At 46.8% G+C, this 16,050-nt stretch overlaps 1 protein-coding gene across 3 annotated transcripts in view; it reads right to left on the bottom strand.

The window, feature by feature from the left end:
• The window catches only part of LOC124007709 (partitioning defective 3 homolog B-like), a 171,153-nt gene that overhangs the window by 46,316 nt on the left and 108,787 nt on the right, over positions 1-16,050 (bottom strand). For all 3 annotated transcript variants that reach the window (XM_046318418.1, XM_046318419.1, XM_046318421.1), the window contains 2 exons: positions 15,391-15,600; positions 7,449-7,653 (listed from right to left, as the gene is read on the bottom strand). In XM_046318418.1, the coding sequence (XP_046174374.1) occupies positions 7,449-7,653; positions 15,391-15,600 (415 nt within the window). The remainder of the gene's footprint in view (positions 1-7,448; positions 7,654-15,390; positions 15,601-16,050) is intronic.

Here is a 16,050-nt window from a genome sequence, read left to right as displayed (position 1 = left end):
TGCCCTTCTCCTTAGACCTCATAAGAGCCACTTAATCTTTTCCTGTGAGGCAGGAATGTCTCACACACACACACACACAGCCTGGGATGGACAGATGGCCGGCAGACACCTAATGGCAGAGGAAGCACATCGATCACATTGAGCTTGATGACGGGATGGCGGCCATTGGAAGAGGTGTAATCGCTTCCTGGCATCCTTTGCTGCTGGATGAAGATAGAGTGAATGACCTGAAGCAATGAGATCAGATGACCAGTAAAAGGTGACAACTTCTTGATGGCTCAATCGGCTTTTTTTCCATTGGTCGATGAGCCTCCATGTTGCTGGATGAAGGTCTGTGGATCAGATGACCAGGAGACAGCTTCCTGATAGGTCAATGGGCTTCTTACATTGGTTGAAGAGGTCTTAATGAGCTTTTTTCATTGGTGGATCAGCCTCCATGAAGACATAGGCCATGATTAACAGAATCAAAACCGTGACGCATCATGGGTGAATTGTGACCGATCTACAAATAATATTGAGTAGTTATTTATGATGCAAGGAGACTCGTAGATCAGTCAGTCTCGACTCGCCTGCAACGTCAAACTCAGCCAGATAAGTGAAGGACCTGAAGTGCTGGAGATCAGATGACCAGGAGACAACTCCCCGATGGCTCAATGAGCTGCTTTCATTGGTCGATGATGAGCATCCGTCGTCGGAGGTTGACCGGTGTTTTCATCTAGCCATATTGATATGTCTGGATTATCCAGACGTCCATATATACTTATCCTGAAGCCATTTGTCTTGTTATCCATCATCGTACATGCCAATATATTGCACTGAAGCCGGGATTAGACCTAAAAGGACTTGAACCCACCGCCCTTTGTTTTGTCAGGCCAAAGCCCAAGCCATTACCCCAAGAGGTCCAAACCTCTTGACATAGACAAATGGTGTTGTACTAAGGGAGCTACGCCCTACTAAGGGAGCTACGCCCTACTAAGGGAGCTACGCCCTACTAAGGGAGCTACGCCCTACTAAGGGAGCTACGCCCTACTAAGGGAGCTACGCCCTACTAAGGGAGCTACGCCCTACTAAGGGAGCTACACCCTACTAAGGGAGCTATGCTCTACAGGAAGAAGAAGCCTGCCTGTTTAGTAGCTGATATATATGCATGGGAATTTTCCTTTCTTCGGCTGTTTTTTTTGTTCTTCTTCCAAAATCCCTCTAATACTTGATTGACAGGTCACCACAGCAACAAGTAAATGACCAAATCATTTCAGGAAGCAGTCCAACACGAGGCAAAACATACATCTCATTTGTTTTTCTCGGGCTGTGCACCTCGATAGCGCGACCCTCCGTTGACGTCCATAGGAGAGTTAGAAATGAGAATTGCGCCATGTCAGAGGTATAGGAGACAGGATGCGCCGTGCCTCAGAACGACAAAACATTTTCAGGGAGGAGGCAATTTGGCTGGTGGACATTGGACTGGATTTTAAATTAACATTTCATAAATCTGAAGAAGAAAAAAAACTATGGAATGAGAACTACTGCCCTGAGTACTCAAAGATTATAGTTACAGTAAATCCTTTACCCACAGGATGAGTGGTGAGACAAACTAAATACAACCTGCAAACAGATGCACAAAAAAAAAACACACAGACAAAAACATCTCCAAGACACCTTGACATGTTTTCAAGGTCAACAAATCCCCTCCTGTGAGGACAAAAAGCCACCGGCCTTCAAAGCGTCAACAAGGTCAACCCATGACGTGACAAACCATGACAAACTTCGCTAACAACACTACGGTTAAGAAAAACATCTCAGCTTCAGCTCGTCACACCTTAATGTCACCGACACGCAAACACATCTAAACACGTCCTACAACTCCAGCATCGCTCTCGTCCACTTACAAGAACTAGTCTCAAATCACCCAAGGTGTGCTCTTGCACACACTGGGTCATGGATTTAAAAGCATTGGATTGGTGTAAGCATTGGCCGAAGGGAGTTTTACACAATTGTCAAATCCACGATGGAAAAAGGGCAAGTGGACACTTCGGGAGAAGGGTGGCAAATCGGGATGCAGGCCGTATACGGGGGGGGGGGATATACAGTAGGTCTGAGGAGGGTGTGGTAAGTCTATGGCGCCCATCCTTTAGGACAACACAACCACATACTGGGTTTTTTGATGGAAATGATGGAAACTGGCCCCGCTAATTGGCTTGGTTCCCTGTCGGATTTCATCCGTCCCCGGGAAGAGGGAGAGAAAGAGAGGAAAGAGGATCGACGCGAGCGGAGGGGGATTTGTAAACAGCGGATCAGCGCGCAAGGCTTTCATGTCCCCAAATTGGCAATAGCAGTGAGGACGGCCGTGTCCTGTCTGTCTGTCACACTGAAGGCCTTAGTGACAGCCACTCTGAGCCGGAGTGACGGGCAGAAGAGGTGGGGAGGGGAGGGTGACAGAGAGAGAGGAAACAGTATGGGATAGAAAGACCGGGCGCACAACTGTATAAGGACATGCACACACACAGCTCACAGGAAAGTGCCTGTTATGGAAGCTGTGATCAGGCAGACGAGTAAATACAACTAACAAACAGCCACACAAATACACAGACAAATGTACGGACACACACACACACACACACACACACACACACACACACACACACACACACACACACACACACACACACACACACACACACACACACACACACACACACACACACACACACACACACACACACACACACACACACACACACACACACACACACACACACACACACGTCCGGAATCGTTCTTTTACTACTTACTAAACAACATACTGTGTACTTATAATACCACATAAATGACGGGTTGGGTACAACAAATATCATCATACTAGACTCAACCATACTGAGAATGCGTCCACTGATGCGCAATTGTGGAGGTCTGGTGCCATTCATTCCTTTTGGCACAACGAGTCTCCTTATGGGTAATTCCTTGGTAACACAAAGAGACGGAGACTCCGATTTTTTACTTTAACATGGAAGCCAAACAAAAACCAATGATTGCAAAGTTGAACCACGAACAAACGCCGGCTGCAATTTACTTTATTTTATATTACTATACAAAATTCTTGCAACTAATATAATGTTATATTATATATATGGGGGATACAATCTTCCCAGCTCTGCGGATTCTGCTGTGAGGAGGCAGAGTCATTAGATCATTTATTTTGGTATTGTCCATTGTCCAGCTCGTTTTTGGTCACAGGTCCAGGAATGGCTGAAGAATTGCAACATTTGCCGAGAACTAACGCTGCAGACAGCAATACTGGGTGATTTGAAAAGCCATAGTCAATCAATCAATAATATAATAACTATTTAACCAAAAATGTTTATTTTTAATTTACAAATGTGTATAATCCATGAGAATAGGAAGGTTCAATTATTTTGTGAAGCATCACAGCACAAATATATGGCAAATAGAAACCCGAAATGGATGATGTTGAGAGATAGATGAGAGGGGTTGAATGGAGCAGAAGGGTGGGACTAATAACAAGATAAAACATGGAAAACATACGAGGTCTTTAAAATGTATATAGGTTCAGAACTTTTGTGAAATAGCACAGTTCCAAATAGAAATCAAACTGGATGGACATCAGAAATAGAAGAAGGACTAAAAACAAACAAAATATAACTATTGTAAAATAGATTGTGAATGTAAAATGTGTATAAGATGTATAAATTGAAGGGAAAAGCCGAAGTGTTGATTAGTTTACTCCAATTGGGGGATCGGTGGTAGGGTTTGAGGGGGAATAATAATAAAGGTATATTCTTTTAAAAAGTATGTATGTCTATATAGGTATGTGCATGTACATATGTGTATATGTATGCATGTGTGTATGGATATATTTACCCAAAAAATATATGGGGGATTGGAAATGATGCAGACAATTACATTGATGGAACCAATATTCTTTCCTCAATATTTAACTGAGGGAAAAAAAGGGAAAAAAAGAAGTTGAACCATGTACCTCTAGACACAAGAACGACTTTCATCATATTTCCACTGAACGTTTCACAAAAACACATTTACATGAAGAACAGAGCAGATGCACATTTTGGTAACAGAATGACGGCACAAACAGCACAAACAGTCATTCTGTTACCCAACTCTGCATCTGCACTGTTCTTCAGGTCAATTAAAAAAAAAATTATATATATATTTTATGGGGGGAAATTGTTAAAAGTAGTCCTTGTGCGTAGAGTTAATGTTTGTTTAACTTTGCAATGATTGGTTTTAGTTTAACATACATTTTAAGGTGAAAAATCTTTGTAACTGTTGGAACTGCTCTCATCTGATTATTATCTCGTTATCAGCTGCTGTCAAACACACGTGGGTCAGAAAAGACCATTTCTTTCCTTTATAGCAGGCAGCGAAATATTACTAGATGAAAATCTGAAATGAGTATGACATCTTGGCATTTGAAGCACACACAACATTATAAATGTCACTTACTATAAAACTTCCTATTTTCGCATACCCAATCAGCCTACTATTGAGAACACAATTACGGGTTGGGTATTCGGGCCCGGCCAGTCGGCTACAGTCAGGAAGAGGACCTCAAACCAGGCAGGCTCGTGTTGACAGGACCATTGAGACACCTCAACATACAGAAAATGTAGACATCTTGCACATATACCCATGAGTATATGAATATGTAGTCATTTCTAGGCTCCCACCGGCACTTTGAAAAAGCTGCCACACCAGTCTCTGTACTGAACATACCGTACACATCTTTCATAAGAGCCTATGAGAGAGTGTACTGTATATGTATGCACACGGTGAGGAGTCTCACGTGGCTGACGAGTAATGTGGCTGATCTTCAAAAGGCCTGTCAATGCCGAAACTCCCTCAGGCGGTTCGCTCAGCAAGGACACTTCAATCTCTACTATTGTAGGTACCGAAGGGACAACCAGTCATCTCGCATCGAAGACTGTCTTTATGGTTTGGGGAGGGGGGGGGGGTGTGTGTATGAATACGAAGTGTGTAGGAGTGCGTGGAAGGCGGTGGGGGGAGTGAAGCTGCGATGGAAGTATCGACTAGATTTTGTGAAAGCAGAGACCATACTGTTGTCCTCTCGGAATGAGAGAACAGATGACATTAAAAGGAAAAGGGAACAAAAGAAGAGGGAGAGAGCGAAATAAAGAAACTCAGGACAAAGAGAGAGCAATATAAAGAGAAACATGCAATAATCCAGCTAATATTGGCACTGTCAGTATTTTGATTTCAGAATAGCCCTGTTGAGTCCAAATAAGTCCAAATAACACAATGGATTGTGGAAGTCCTGCCTCTACACAAACAAAGGATCTGGTCACCCAAAAAATAATACAGTACACCATGAGAAAAACACATCGGTCCCGCTACACGCTTTCCATCAGAGGGGAATTGGAATCACGTGTCTTTTAATTTTTCCCAGTTTGAAATACTGCCTTCAGAGTAAAACAACATTTGTGATCTTACAATTAGATTGGATGTGTTTCTAATGGCACCCGGTTCCCGATATAGTGCACTCCTTTTGACCACAGCCCTACGGGCCCTGGTCAAAAGTAGTGCCATATATAGAGACTTGGGTGCCATTTGGGATGCAGATTTGGAGCTATGCCGTATTCCAGCTAATTAAGTCATAGTTCACATGCAATCATCAGGCCAGAGTGAACCGAGCCTGTGTTTGGTGGGAAATCTGGGAGAGTTTAAGTGTCTTGCCCTCCACTTGTGCTCCAGCTGCACTCTGCGCTTAAGGCTGCACTTGGCTGGATGTTGAATTGCAATATAAATGTTTCTCGGAATTTTGATTCAAACGGTTCAAGAATGTCCTGGCTAAAGCCTTCAACCCAGTGAGTAGTCAGAGAGGGCACTAGGCTATGTCTCGAACAAGCTGGAGAGCGAGAGAATGTGTGATGGAGTGTGTGTGTGGTGAGTGTAAGTGAGAGTGAGAGAAAGTGTGAGCGGGGTTAGTGCGTGAGTGTGTGAGCATGGATGTGTGTGTGCACTTGCAAGTCTGTGTGTGAAGGGCCTCCCGAGTGGCGCCGAGGACTAAAGCACTGCATCGGAGTTCTGAGGCGCCACTACAGACCAGGAGCCCCATGGGACGACGCATAGCGTCCGGGTTAGTGGAGGGTTTGGCAGGGGGGGTGTCCTTGTCTCATCGTGCTCTAGCGACTCCTTGTGGCGGGCCGGCGCCTGCATGTTGACGTCGGTTTTCAGTTGGACTGTTTCTTTTGACCCATTGGTGTGGCTGGCTCCCAGGCTAAGCGAGCAGTGTGTTAAGAAGCAGTTAAGATGCATGACTCTCGACCATCGCCTCTCCCAAGTCCGTTGGGGAGTTCCAGCAATGAGACAAGATCGTAACTACTCATTGGATTTTCAACAGCCCTTTCCTGTAATTGTTTGTATGCACACTGTGCCAATGTGTGTGCATTCATACGTGTGTGTGTGCATGCATATCTGTGCACGTGTGTGATAAGAGGTTCAATAACAGCCCTGTCCTGTGACCTCTCCATCTCCCACCTGCAGCCAACAACCCTCCCAGAAACCAACCAAGTAAAAGGTTGTGTGTGTGTGTGTGTGTGTGTGTGTGTGTGTGTGTGTGTGTGTGTGTGTGTGTGTGTGTGTGTGTGTGTGTGTGTGTGTGTGTGTGTGTGTGTGTGTGTGTGTGTGTCCATCCTGCTACCAAGCCAGATGTTAACTGTGTACATCTCCCCACCATTACCACTGACATGCTGGATGATTGGATTCTTATCTGAGGGCCTAAAATCGATAGACACTGATCGCGTCGCAATCAAATGACAAATGTTTGAACTTCGACGGTGTAATAACAAGACTAGATCGATAACCATCTTTTTACTATACACTACCACATTTACCCTAAATCTCAGCAAGATCATTCTTAGCTTAGAACTAGTGCAGGGCTCTCCAACCCTATTCCTGGAGAGCTACCTTCCTGTATGTTCTCTCTCCAATCCTAGTCCAGCACACCTGATTCTAATAATTAGCAAGTTGATAACCTGAACCAGGTTAGTTTACAACTGAGTTTACAGTGAAAACCTACAGGAGGGTAGCTCTCCAGCAACAGGTTTGGAATGCCCTGTACTAGTGAAATACATTGTGAGATTTGTGTTAGGTGCTTATTGGGATGGTGAAAACGTTGGGTAAATCATACTGGAATAAGCAGTGGTTGAATGACCTGAACAGTTGGAAAAGGGGAGTGCTAAAAGAGGCAAGAGTGGAACTAGAATTCAGAGATACATATTATGAAACGTAAAGAGTGGAAACATTGATCCTGTGTGGCTCAGTTGGAAGATCAAGGAGCTTGCAACGCGAGGGTTGTGGGTTTGATTCCCACAGGGGACCAGTACAAAGATCTATGCTCTGGATAAGAGCATCTGCTAAATTCCGGACTTGTAAAATTGTAAATGGTTGCCTACCTTAAGAGCCCAAATCCTTTTTTCTTGGCCTTTTTCTCGTGGTCCTCAGAATCCTCGGTTTTCTTTACTTTTTCTTTGCTCTTCTTTTCTTTCTTCTTCCCTTTGGTCTTCTTCTTCTTCTTCCCTGCCTCTGATTCAATCTGGTCCTGGCGGGATGAGCCACTGACAGGTGTGTCTCGGCCTGAGCTCTGCTCTGACAGGTCATCTGAGAGGGAGGTAGCAAAGGTTAAAAAGGTCAACTAGGGCTGACCCCATTTCGTCGACTGGACGATTGTTTGGTCAATAGACTGATGGTCGACCAAGATTTCTTCAGTCGAGCATTCGCAAGAAGAAAAACTAAATGTCATGGTGCACAAGACACCTGTCTGTTTCGTGTCTCTGTCAGTGGACTTATCCATTGCGGAGGCCACCGGGAGGGCACAGTCCATCACTCTAAGACATACAATTGTATATGGTTATATTATGTAAAAAATAATGATGCAACACTAATGAATCTAATATTATTTTATAACAAATGCACTTTCTCCTGCGTTGGATACGGTCACTGTCAATATAATAATAAGCAATGTCGTTATCATTAGTAGGCTTTGTATAGTAACCACCACGGAGCTGTAGGCTTAAGAGCACATCCAGTTTAGTCTTAATAGCATAACTTATTTAGGCCTATATTTCAATATATTGTATTTATCACTCATTCATTCATGTCATCATAGATTCCAAGAACACAGGATGAGATGTTACTATCCTTTGTGCAAGCACTTCAAAGAGTTAATGAACAGTGAGCGTGGTGAAATTTGGGGAGCGCATCGTCAGTAGTGTACCTTTGGTTCCTAGGGTGTTTCGGCCTTTCACACTATACACCCTCCTCAAAGGCGGCCAGCGACAGGGTGATCAATCCTACGCTTGCGTCCCATTCCCAATTAGTCATAGGAGTTGCCTTGTTGTTGATAGCAAACATCCCATGGGACTATGCATGGCAGGGGCGTCCTCCTCCCTGAGTCAATCATTGTTGACCGCATACCTCCTGGCCCTCTCACTTCGGGGCCCAGCTGGGGTCTTTCCTCTTCATCCAGAGCCACTGACTGCTGCCTTCTGCCGCCTCTGATACAGCTTTGATTGCCGAACGCTGGCTCTGGCCCTTAATTCCCAGGTCTCTAAGCAGTCTGGTTGTAGATGTTGCCACAAAACCTCTGCAGCCCACCTCCACTGGTCGGACTTCTGTGTTCCAGCCATGATGCCGTGCTTCGGCAGCTAGATCAGCATAGCGCAGATGTTTTCGCTCATAAGCCTCATCTACTGAGTTTTCCCAGGGTACTGTGAGCTCAATGATGAAGACCTTATTGAGTGAACGGGACCAGAGCACCATGTCAGGTCTTAGGGTGGTGGTTGCGATCTCCGGAGGAAACACAAGTTGCCGGCCAATGTCAGCTAGCATTTTCCAGTCGCGGGCCAAGCGCAGCTGGTCTCGCTCTAATGGTGTAGAGCCGCTCTTCGGTGGTTTAGCCCCTTCGCGGACAAAGTTTGTCCGTAGGAGTGTGATGCTGCTGTGGGTGGTAGGGAGTTGGTGGCAGCTCGCTTGTCCTCCAGGGCGGACGCAAGGTTTTTAAGGACTTGGTTGTGACGCCAAGTGTAGCGTCCTTGGGCGAGGCTTGTTTTACAGCCTGTGAGAATGTGCCTGAGGTTGGCTGGCATGGAACAGAGGGCACAGTCCGGATCTTCACCATACCATTGGTGAAGATTAACTGGTGTTGGAAGGACGTCATATGTTGCTCTGATGGAAAAGCTCAACCGCCTCGCTTCCATGGCCCACAGATCCTTCCAGCTGATCTTCCTCTTCTCCACACTGTCCCATCGAGTCCACTGTCCCTGTTTGGCAAGAGAGACTGCCTTGGCCCACCTTGCAGCCTCCTCCTGATGGCGTACTTCCTGCACTACCATCTTCCGCCGCTCTGGTGCAGTGGCCTTACTCCAAGCAGCACGGCTAGTTAGCCCAAGGCCTCCTCTCCCTTGCTGAACATGACCCACAATGTCAGCATGTCTGAGGGCTGCTGTTGCCTCCTGGACTGCTTTTCCTGGCCTCCATTTGCGCCCAGTTGCCAAGGTCGGCGCGTTGTTGCTCACCACTGGGTCTCGAGATTCATTCAGTGTCATTTGGAGCCTGGTTTTTGCACACTTGAATTCCTCTGTTAGACTGGTGAGGGGCAGCTTGAGGACACCATCTCCATAGAGGCCTATGGTGGTAAGGCATCGTGGAACTCCAAGCCACTTCTTTAAGTAGCCTGTGACTCCTCTTTCCATCTTCTCCACTGTTGAGATTGGAACCTCATACAGTGCTAAGGGCCACAACACCCGGGGTAGGAGTCCAAACTGCAGACACCAGGCCTTTAACTTTCCAGGTAGCTGGGTGTTGTCGATGGACTGTAGGCTACTACTGATGTCTTTGCGCAGCTGTTGCACCTGGTCTTTGTCCTTCAGGCTTGCATCATACCACCTTCCAAGGCTTTTTACCGGCTGCTCAGACACTGTTGGGATTTGGTCATCTCCGATGAAGAATTTCAGGTCAGAGAGTACTCCCTTCACAATCGAGATGCTGCGTGACTTGGATGGTTTAATCTTCATACGGGCCCAGCTGATGTTCTCCTCAAGTTTTCTGAGCAGTCTCCTGGTGCATGGGACAGTGGTGGTCAATGTTGTAATGTCGTCCATGTAGGCTCTGAGTGGAGGGAGGCGGAAACCAGAGTCGACTCGCTGTCCACCAGCAACCCATTTTGAGGATCTGATGATAACCTCCATTGCCATTGTGAATGCCAACGGAGAAATGGTACATCCCGCCATTATACCTACATTCAGGCACTGCCATGAGGTGGTGAAGCAGAACTGCAGATCCTGGAAGTACGACTTCACCAGGTTTGTGATGGTGTCCGGTATGTGGAAAAATCTGAAGGCAGACCACAGGAGTTCATGGGGCACAGAGCCAAATGCATTGGCGAGGTCGAGGAAGACTACATGGAGGTCCCTTTTCTCCACCTTGGCCATTTGGATCTGATGCCAGATCATGCTGGAATGTTCCAAGCAGCCAGAGAACCCTGATATTCCTGCCTTCTGTACAGATGCATCGACGTACGTATTCCTTTGTAGGTACTCAGCCATCCTCTGGGCAATGACCCTAAAGAAGATTTTTCCCTCGACATTCAGTAAGGAGATTGGGCGGAATTGGCTGATGTTCACTGCATCCTTCTCCTTAGGGATCAGGACCCCGCCTGCCCTACGCCACACTTTGGGTATTATCTTCTTCTGCCAAGCTGTTCTCATAAGCCTCCAGAGGAACCTCAGGACGTCTGGTGTGTTCTTATACACTTTGTACGGGACTCCATTTGGCCCCGGGCCTGATGCTGTTCTTGCCCGTCGAACTGTGTCTTCCACCTCTTTCCATGTCGGAGGGCTGGTCTCAATATGATGTTCCGGGGTTCAATGGGTGGGATATCTGATGGGATGGCCAGATGTTCATGTCGCTTTGAGTCAACGTTTGTTATTCTCAGGTGCTCCTCTAGGTCTTTCTTTGTTGTTTTTAGAGCTCCACTTTTTTCTTTTGTGAAGAGACTTTTAAGGAACTTGAAGGGATCTTTATAGAATCGAGTTCTAGTTTGTTCTTTTTTCCTTCTGCGTTTCCGTAGGTTCTCTGCTCTACGGAGGGATGCCAACCGGGTTTTGATGTCAGCTTGAAGTGCCTCTATGCCCTCCTTTTCCACTTCCGAGGCCTTCTTCCACTGTTTCTTAAGCTGCCGCCTTTCTTGAACGAGGCGCTTGATTTCTTGTTGCCTTCTGGAAACTGGTGGGGTTGGAACCTTTCTCCCGCCTTTTGCCTCTTCCACTCCAAATCTTTCTGTCCCGTACTCATAGATGATGTCCCCCATCCTCTCCAACTTCTTCTCCACTGTGCCTCGAAGTTTCTCGAGGGTCAAGGTAAGGTCAGTATTCACTGTTTCCCACAACTTCTTGTCACTGGCGCCAGGCCACTTCACATACGGTCTGTGCCCTGGTAGTCTCCTCTCGACTGCAGGTCTGGGAGGCTGGGTGAGTTCCACTCCTGTTGTTGGTTCCACCTCAGTTGCTACTTCGGTGCTTGAGTTTACGTCCTCCATGACAGTGGTACTGATGCACTGCAAACTATGGTTTGCGTCCAGTTGCTGTGCTTCATTCGACTGATTTGATCGCTTTCGCAGAAAGTAATCAATGCGAGTTCTCTGTCTCTCTTTACCCAAACACCCCTTCTTCCCCTGGTGGATCCTCAACCCATGGTGTGATGTAACTTTCCTCCAACCACAGACACATACCTGCATCTGTTTATGGCCCACTGTTGCAGCAGAACTTGTGACAGTTGCTGTGGTGTTCTCTTGTGCTGTGCTCTCATTACTCGTAGTCGTTTCCAGTCCAGTCGTTACCATGTTGTCAGCCGATGAGTCATCTTCCGCCCCGCTCTCGCAGACTCTAGGGGTATTCTCGTATTTTGACTTTCTGTAGCTAAAGCGGGTGTTTCCAACATACTGCGAAGCATGGGAAACTACAGAAATGGGAAGCTACCCCATGACTGTCCCAGTGGGGTCTATTCCCTCCTGTCAGCCGTCTCTCCGTGCCGCCACAAGGACTTTCCCCTGTTGTCAGCTGATCTTTCTCAGCAGTCACTGGACAAGTCCAGATATTCAGATTCCAAGAACACAGGATGAGATGTTACTATCCTTTGTGCAAGCACTTCCAAGAGTTAATGAACAGTGAGCGTGGTGAAATTTGGGGAGCGCATCGTCAGTAGTGTACCTTTGGTTCCTAGGGTGTTTCGGCCTTTCACACTATACACCCTCCTCAAAGGCGGCCAGCGACAGGGTGATCAATCCTACGCTTGCGTCCCATTCCCAATTAGTCATAGGAGTTGCCTTGTTGTTGATAGCAAACATCCCATGGGACTATGCATGGCAGGGGCGTCCTCCTCCCTGAGTCAATCACACAGCATACGAGACAGTCATACTTTGAAATGCAATCAAGCATTTTAGTTTAAAAATGTAATAAAGGGAGCTCTGAATAATTAGCCTAAACGATAAATAAAAGCGCAGTTCACCAATGCATGAAACTGTTTTTAGTTTTCTGTAATTAGCACAGACTCTGGTACACTTACATATTTAGTGTTGTTTACACTGTTCCAAATGGTCAGAAAAATATATAATATTGTAATCTAACAGCAACTGTTAGGCACACATAATACTCACGCAGCGCATGCTCCTACGCTCTCCTTTTTCCTGGCGTTCCAGTAGTTTCCACAACTAAGTCAAATGTCTTCCACATAGCTGACTTGCCCTTTCCCTCCTGAGCAAACAGTAAACATTCACCCGTTTCCGAGTTTCTTTTTCACGTCCTCTGCCTCCATTTTGCTGTCACGTGTTACTGTGTTCAGAGATTGTTCAAACCAATTTATTGCTGTGATTATGTAAGGCTATAGGTCAGGCCCTAATAGCCACATACTTACATGTGTCAAGTAAAGAGAGCAACGGGTGAGGGAATAGGGAATGTTTTTACTCAACAAATTAGGGATTTTGGTAACATAACTTTTCAGTCAGAAACCAGTAATAAACTAAATGGCTGAAATGATGTTGCACCTAACACAGTGCAATAAACACTTGCTGTGCTCTGGAGCCTTCACGCTGCAGTAGGGAGGAGAGCGAGACAACGTGTGCCAGTCACACAGGCACTCGCTGTCATTCTTTTAACAGTGTGACCATCGGGCTCTTTCTCGAGTCATTTGTGTGTCTTAATTATTTCATCAAACAGTGTGCTTAAAGCATCAGACAAGCTCAGAGCATATGTAGTTGCTTTTGTTCAAACACATTGGGTGTGTGTCTATATATGGAAAAATACGTTTACACATTTAAAGAACAGGACAACTCTTGGTCGACCAAGATTTTTTTTAGTCGACACAGATGCCATACACACAATGAAGTAGACAGGCAGACAAACACACACTCATATACATCCCCCATCCCCCATCCCCCATGCAGTGACTCAATACTTTGCAGTTGGGTTCACCAACATGTCTTTTTGGGAAAGTGGGAGAGGTGCTGCCTCCAATCTTGTAGTCAGAATCACTGGTTCTCTCTCTAAGCCTGAGGCAACCACTCTGTGAGGCCAGAGGATGAGTCAGAGGCAATTCTAGTGGTTTATGGTTCAGTTTGGATGCTCAGATGGTCACACACCACACACACACACACACACACAGCTCACACACACACACACACACACAGCTCACATACACACACACACACAGCTCACACACACACACACAGCTCACACACACAGCTCACACACACACAGCTCACACACACACACAGCTCACACACACACACAGCTCACACACAAACACACACAGCTCAGACACAAACACACACAGCTCAGACACAAACACACACAGCTCAGACACAAACACACACAGCTCAGACACACACACACACACACAGCTCAGACACACACACACAGCTCAGACACACAGACACACACAGCTCACACACAGACAGATCTTTGGCTTCACATGAAAGATGTTATATAAAAAATGTGCAGCTGTGGGATTAAAAAAGTTCTCTGCCCAGAAACGCTGACTACATGTACATTGAGCCGCGAAACAGTGTGTCCTTTTGCGGCCTCTGCGTTTTGCAGCGAACGTCAGCGAGTTACGCAATGGCTAAATTACTCATTATTAATATCAGAGATAAACCAAAGTTTATACAACTCATGTGTGGATATTTCTGAATAATCGGTCCAAAGGCAATTAATTATACACTGAGTGTCCAGAACGTTAGGAAGACTTTAATATTGAGTTGCAAATCCTTTTGTCCTAGAAAAGTCTTAATTCGCCATGGACTCTACAAGGTGTCAGAAACATTCAACAGGAATGCTGGCCCATGTTCACGACAAAGCATCCCACCTTTGTGTCAAGTTGGCTGGATGTCCTTTGGGTAGTGGACCATTCTTGATACACACGGGAAACTGTTGAGCGTGAAAAACCCAGCAGCGCTGCAGTTCTTGACACACTTAAACCGGTGCGCCTGACACCTACTACCATACCCCATTCAAAGGCACTTAAATCTTTTGTCTTGCCCATTCACCCTCTGAATGGCACACATACACATCGGCCCCGCGCACGTTCCCTCGGCCCCGCGCACGTTCCCTCGGCCCCGCGCACGTTCCCTCGGCCCCGCGCACGTTCCCTCGGCCCCGCGCACGTTCCCTCGGCCCCGCGCACGTTCCCTCGGCCCCGCGCACGTTCCCTCGGGCCCGCGCACGTTCCCTCGGCCCCGCGCACGTTCCCTCGGCCCCGCGCACGTTCCCTCGGCCCCGCGCACGTTCCCTCGGCCCCGCGCACGTTCCCTCGGCCCCACGCACGTTCCCTCGGCCCCACGCACGTTCCCTCGGCCCCACGCACGTTCCCTCTGCACCCAATGACAAATTTCAATCAAAATTGGCACAAACGCTTGTTTTAAAAATAATTGGTATTGTAATGAGATGTGGCCTTGTTTAGGGATGAGGATAATTAGAATGATACCCAGTGTGCTTGGAAAGTGTCTATTTTTGACATTTTGGTCAGCAGATGCTTTTATCACACTACATAGTGCCATCACACTTCAGACACCAATGCAGTAAATTTGGGGCCACAAAATTGTGAACCACTATAAAAATGGTATAGAAAAGTATTTTGTATTTTATTACACAATACATTGTATTGTAGTTCAGGACAGTGAAATACTACAAATTGGAATACGTATGTGTCCACCCCGCCCCCTCGACCCCTGGTTTAGAAGATAGGGCTAAGAAAACATAGGGGAGAGGGAACATAGGGCTGTGGGAACTGAGGGAACATAGTCATGCTCGGTGTTGTATTAACAACGATGGTGATTTCCCTTACCGTCCTCCGAAGGCCCATCGTAGGACTTGTCGATGGCGGTGCGGAAGCTCTGGTTGCAGCCCCTCCCCCGCACCATGTGGGGCCTGGGGCGGTGGAAGGGCACCTGGCTCTGCTGCCGGGCCTCCGACACGGCCGACTGGAGACTCTCCAAGGAGCAGGACTTCCATAGCCCCAAGGTGGGACCCAGGTCACTCCCCCTGGATGAGGACTCTGAGAAGGGGAGAGACAGGGAGGGAGCCCCCGGTCAGCATGGATAGAAGGAAGGAGAAGGAGGACGGGAAGTGGAAAGAGAGGGAGAGAAGATGAGCGGTTGGGGAGAAAGGGATGAATTTAAAATGGGGAGTGTAAAAGATACGAGGCGAGAGAGAGGGATGCATTCATGTAGAAGCAAAGGAAGAGGATGAAGGGGAGTGGAGGAGTGCCGTGAGTACACAGGCATGGGCCACAGTTAGGAGGAAGAGAGACAGAAAGCAAGAGGAGGAGGCACATGAAGACGATAGGACAGACTACAAGAGGAAGACCACAGTTAATGAAGAGAACGGAGTAAAAAGAGAGAGAAGTCAGGAGGGTGAGAACCAACAGAAAAAAACAAAAACGGGAGGACACAGAGGGAGCAGATAAAGAAAGAAGAGAAAAAGGAACAACGAGGGTCATGCCGGA

Source organism: Oncorhynchus gorbuscha, linkage group LG21, assembly GCF_021184085.1.
Source record: "Oncorhynchus gorbuscha isolate QuinsamMale2020 ecotype Even-year linkage group LG21, OgorEven_v1.0, whole genome shotgun sequence".
Classification (NCBI taxonomy): domain Eukaryota; kingdom Metazoa; phylum Chordata; class Actinopteri; order Salmoniformes; family Salmonidae; genus Oncorhynchus; species Oncorhynchus gorbuscha.
The sequence above is the reverse complement of the archived record's forward strand: the minus strand, read 5'-3'. Positions and strand labels throughout refer to the sequence as shown.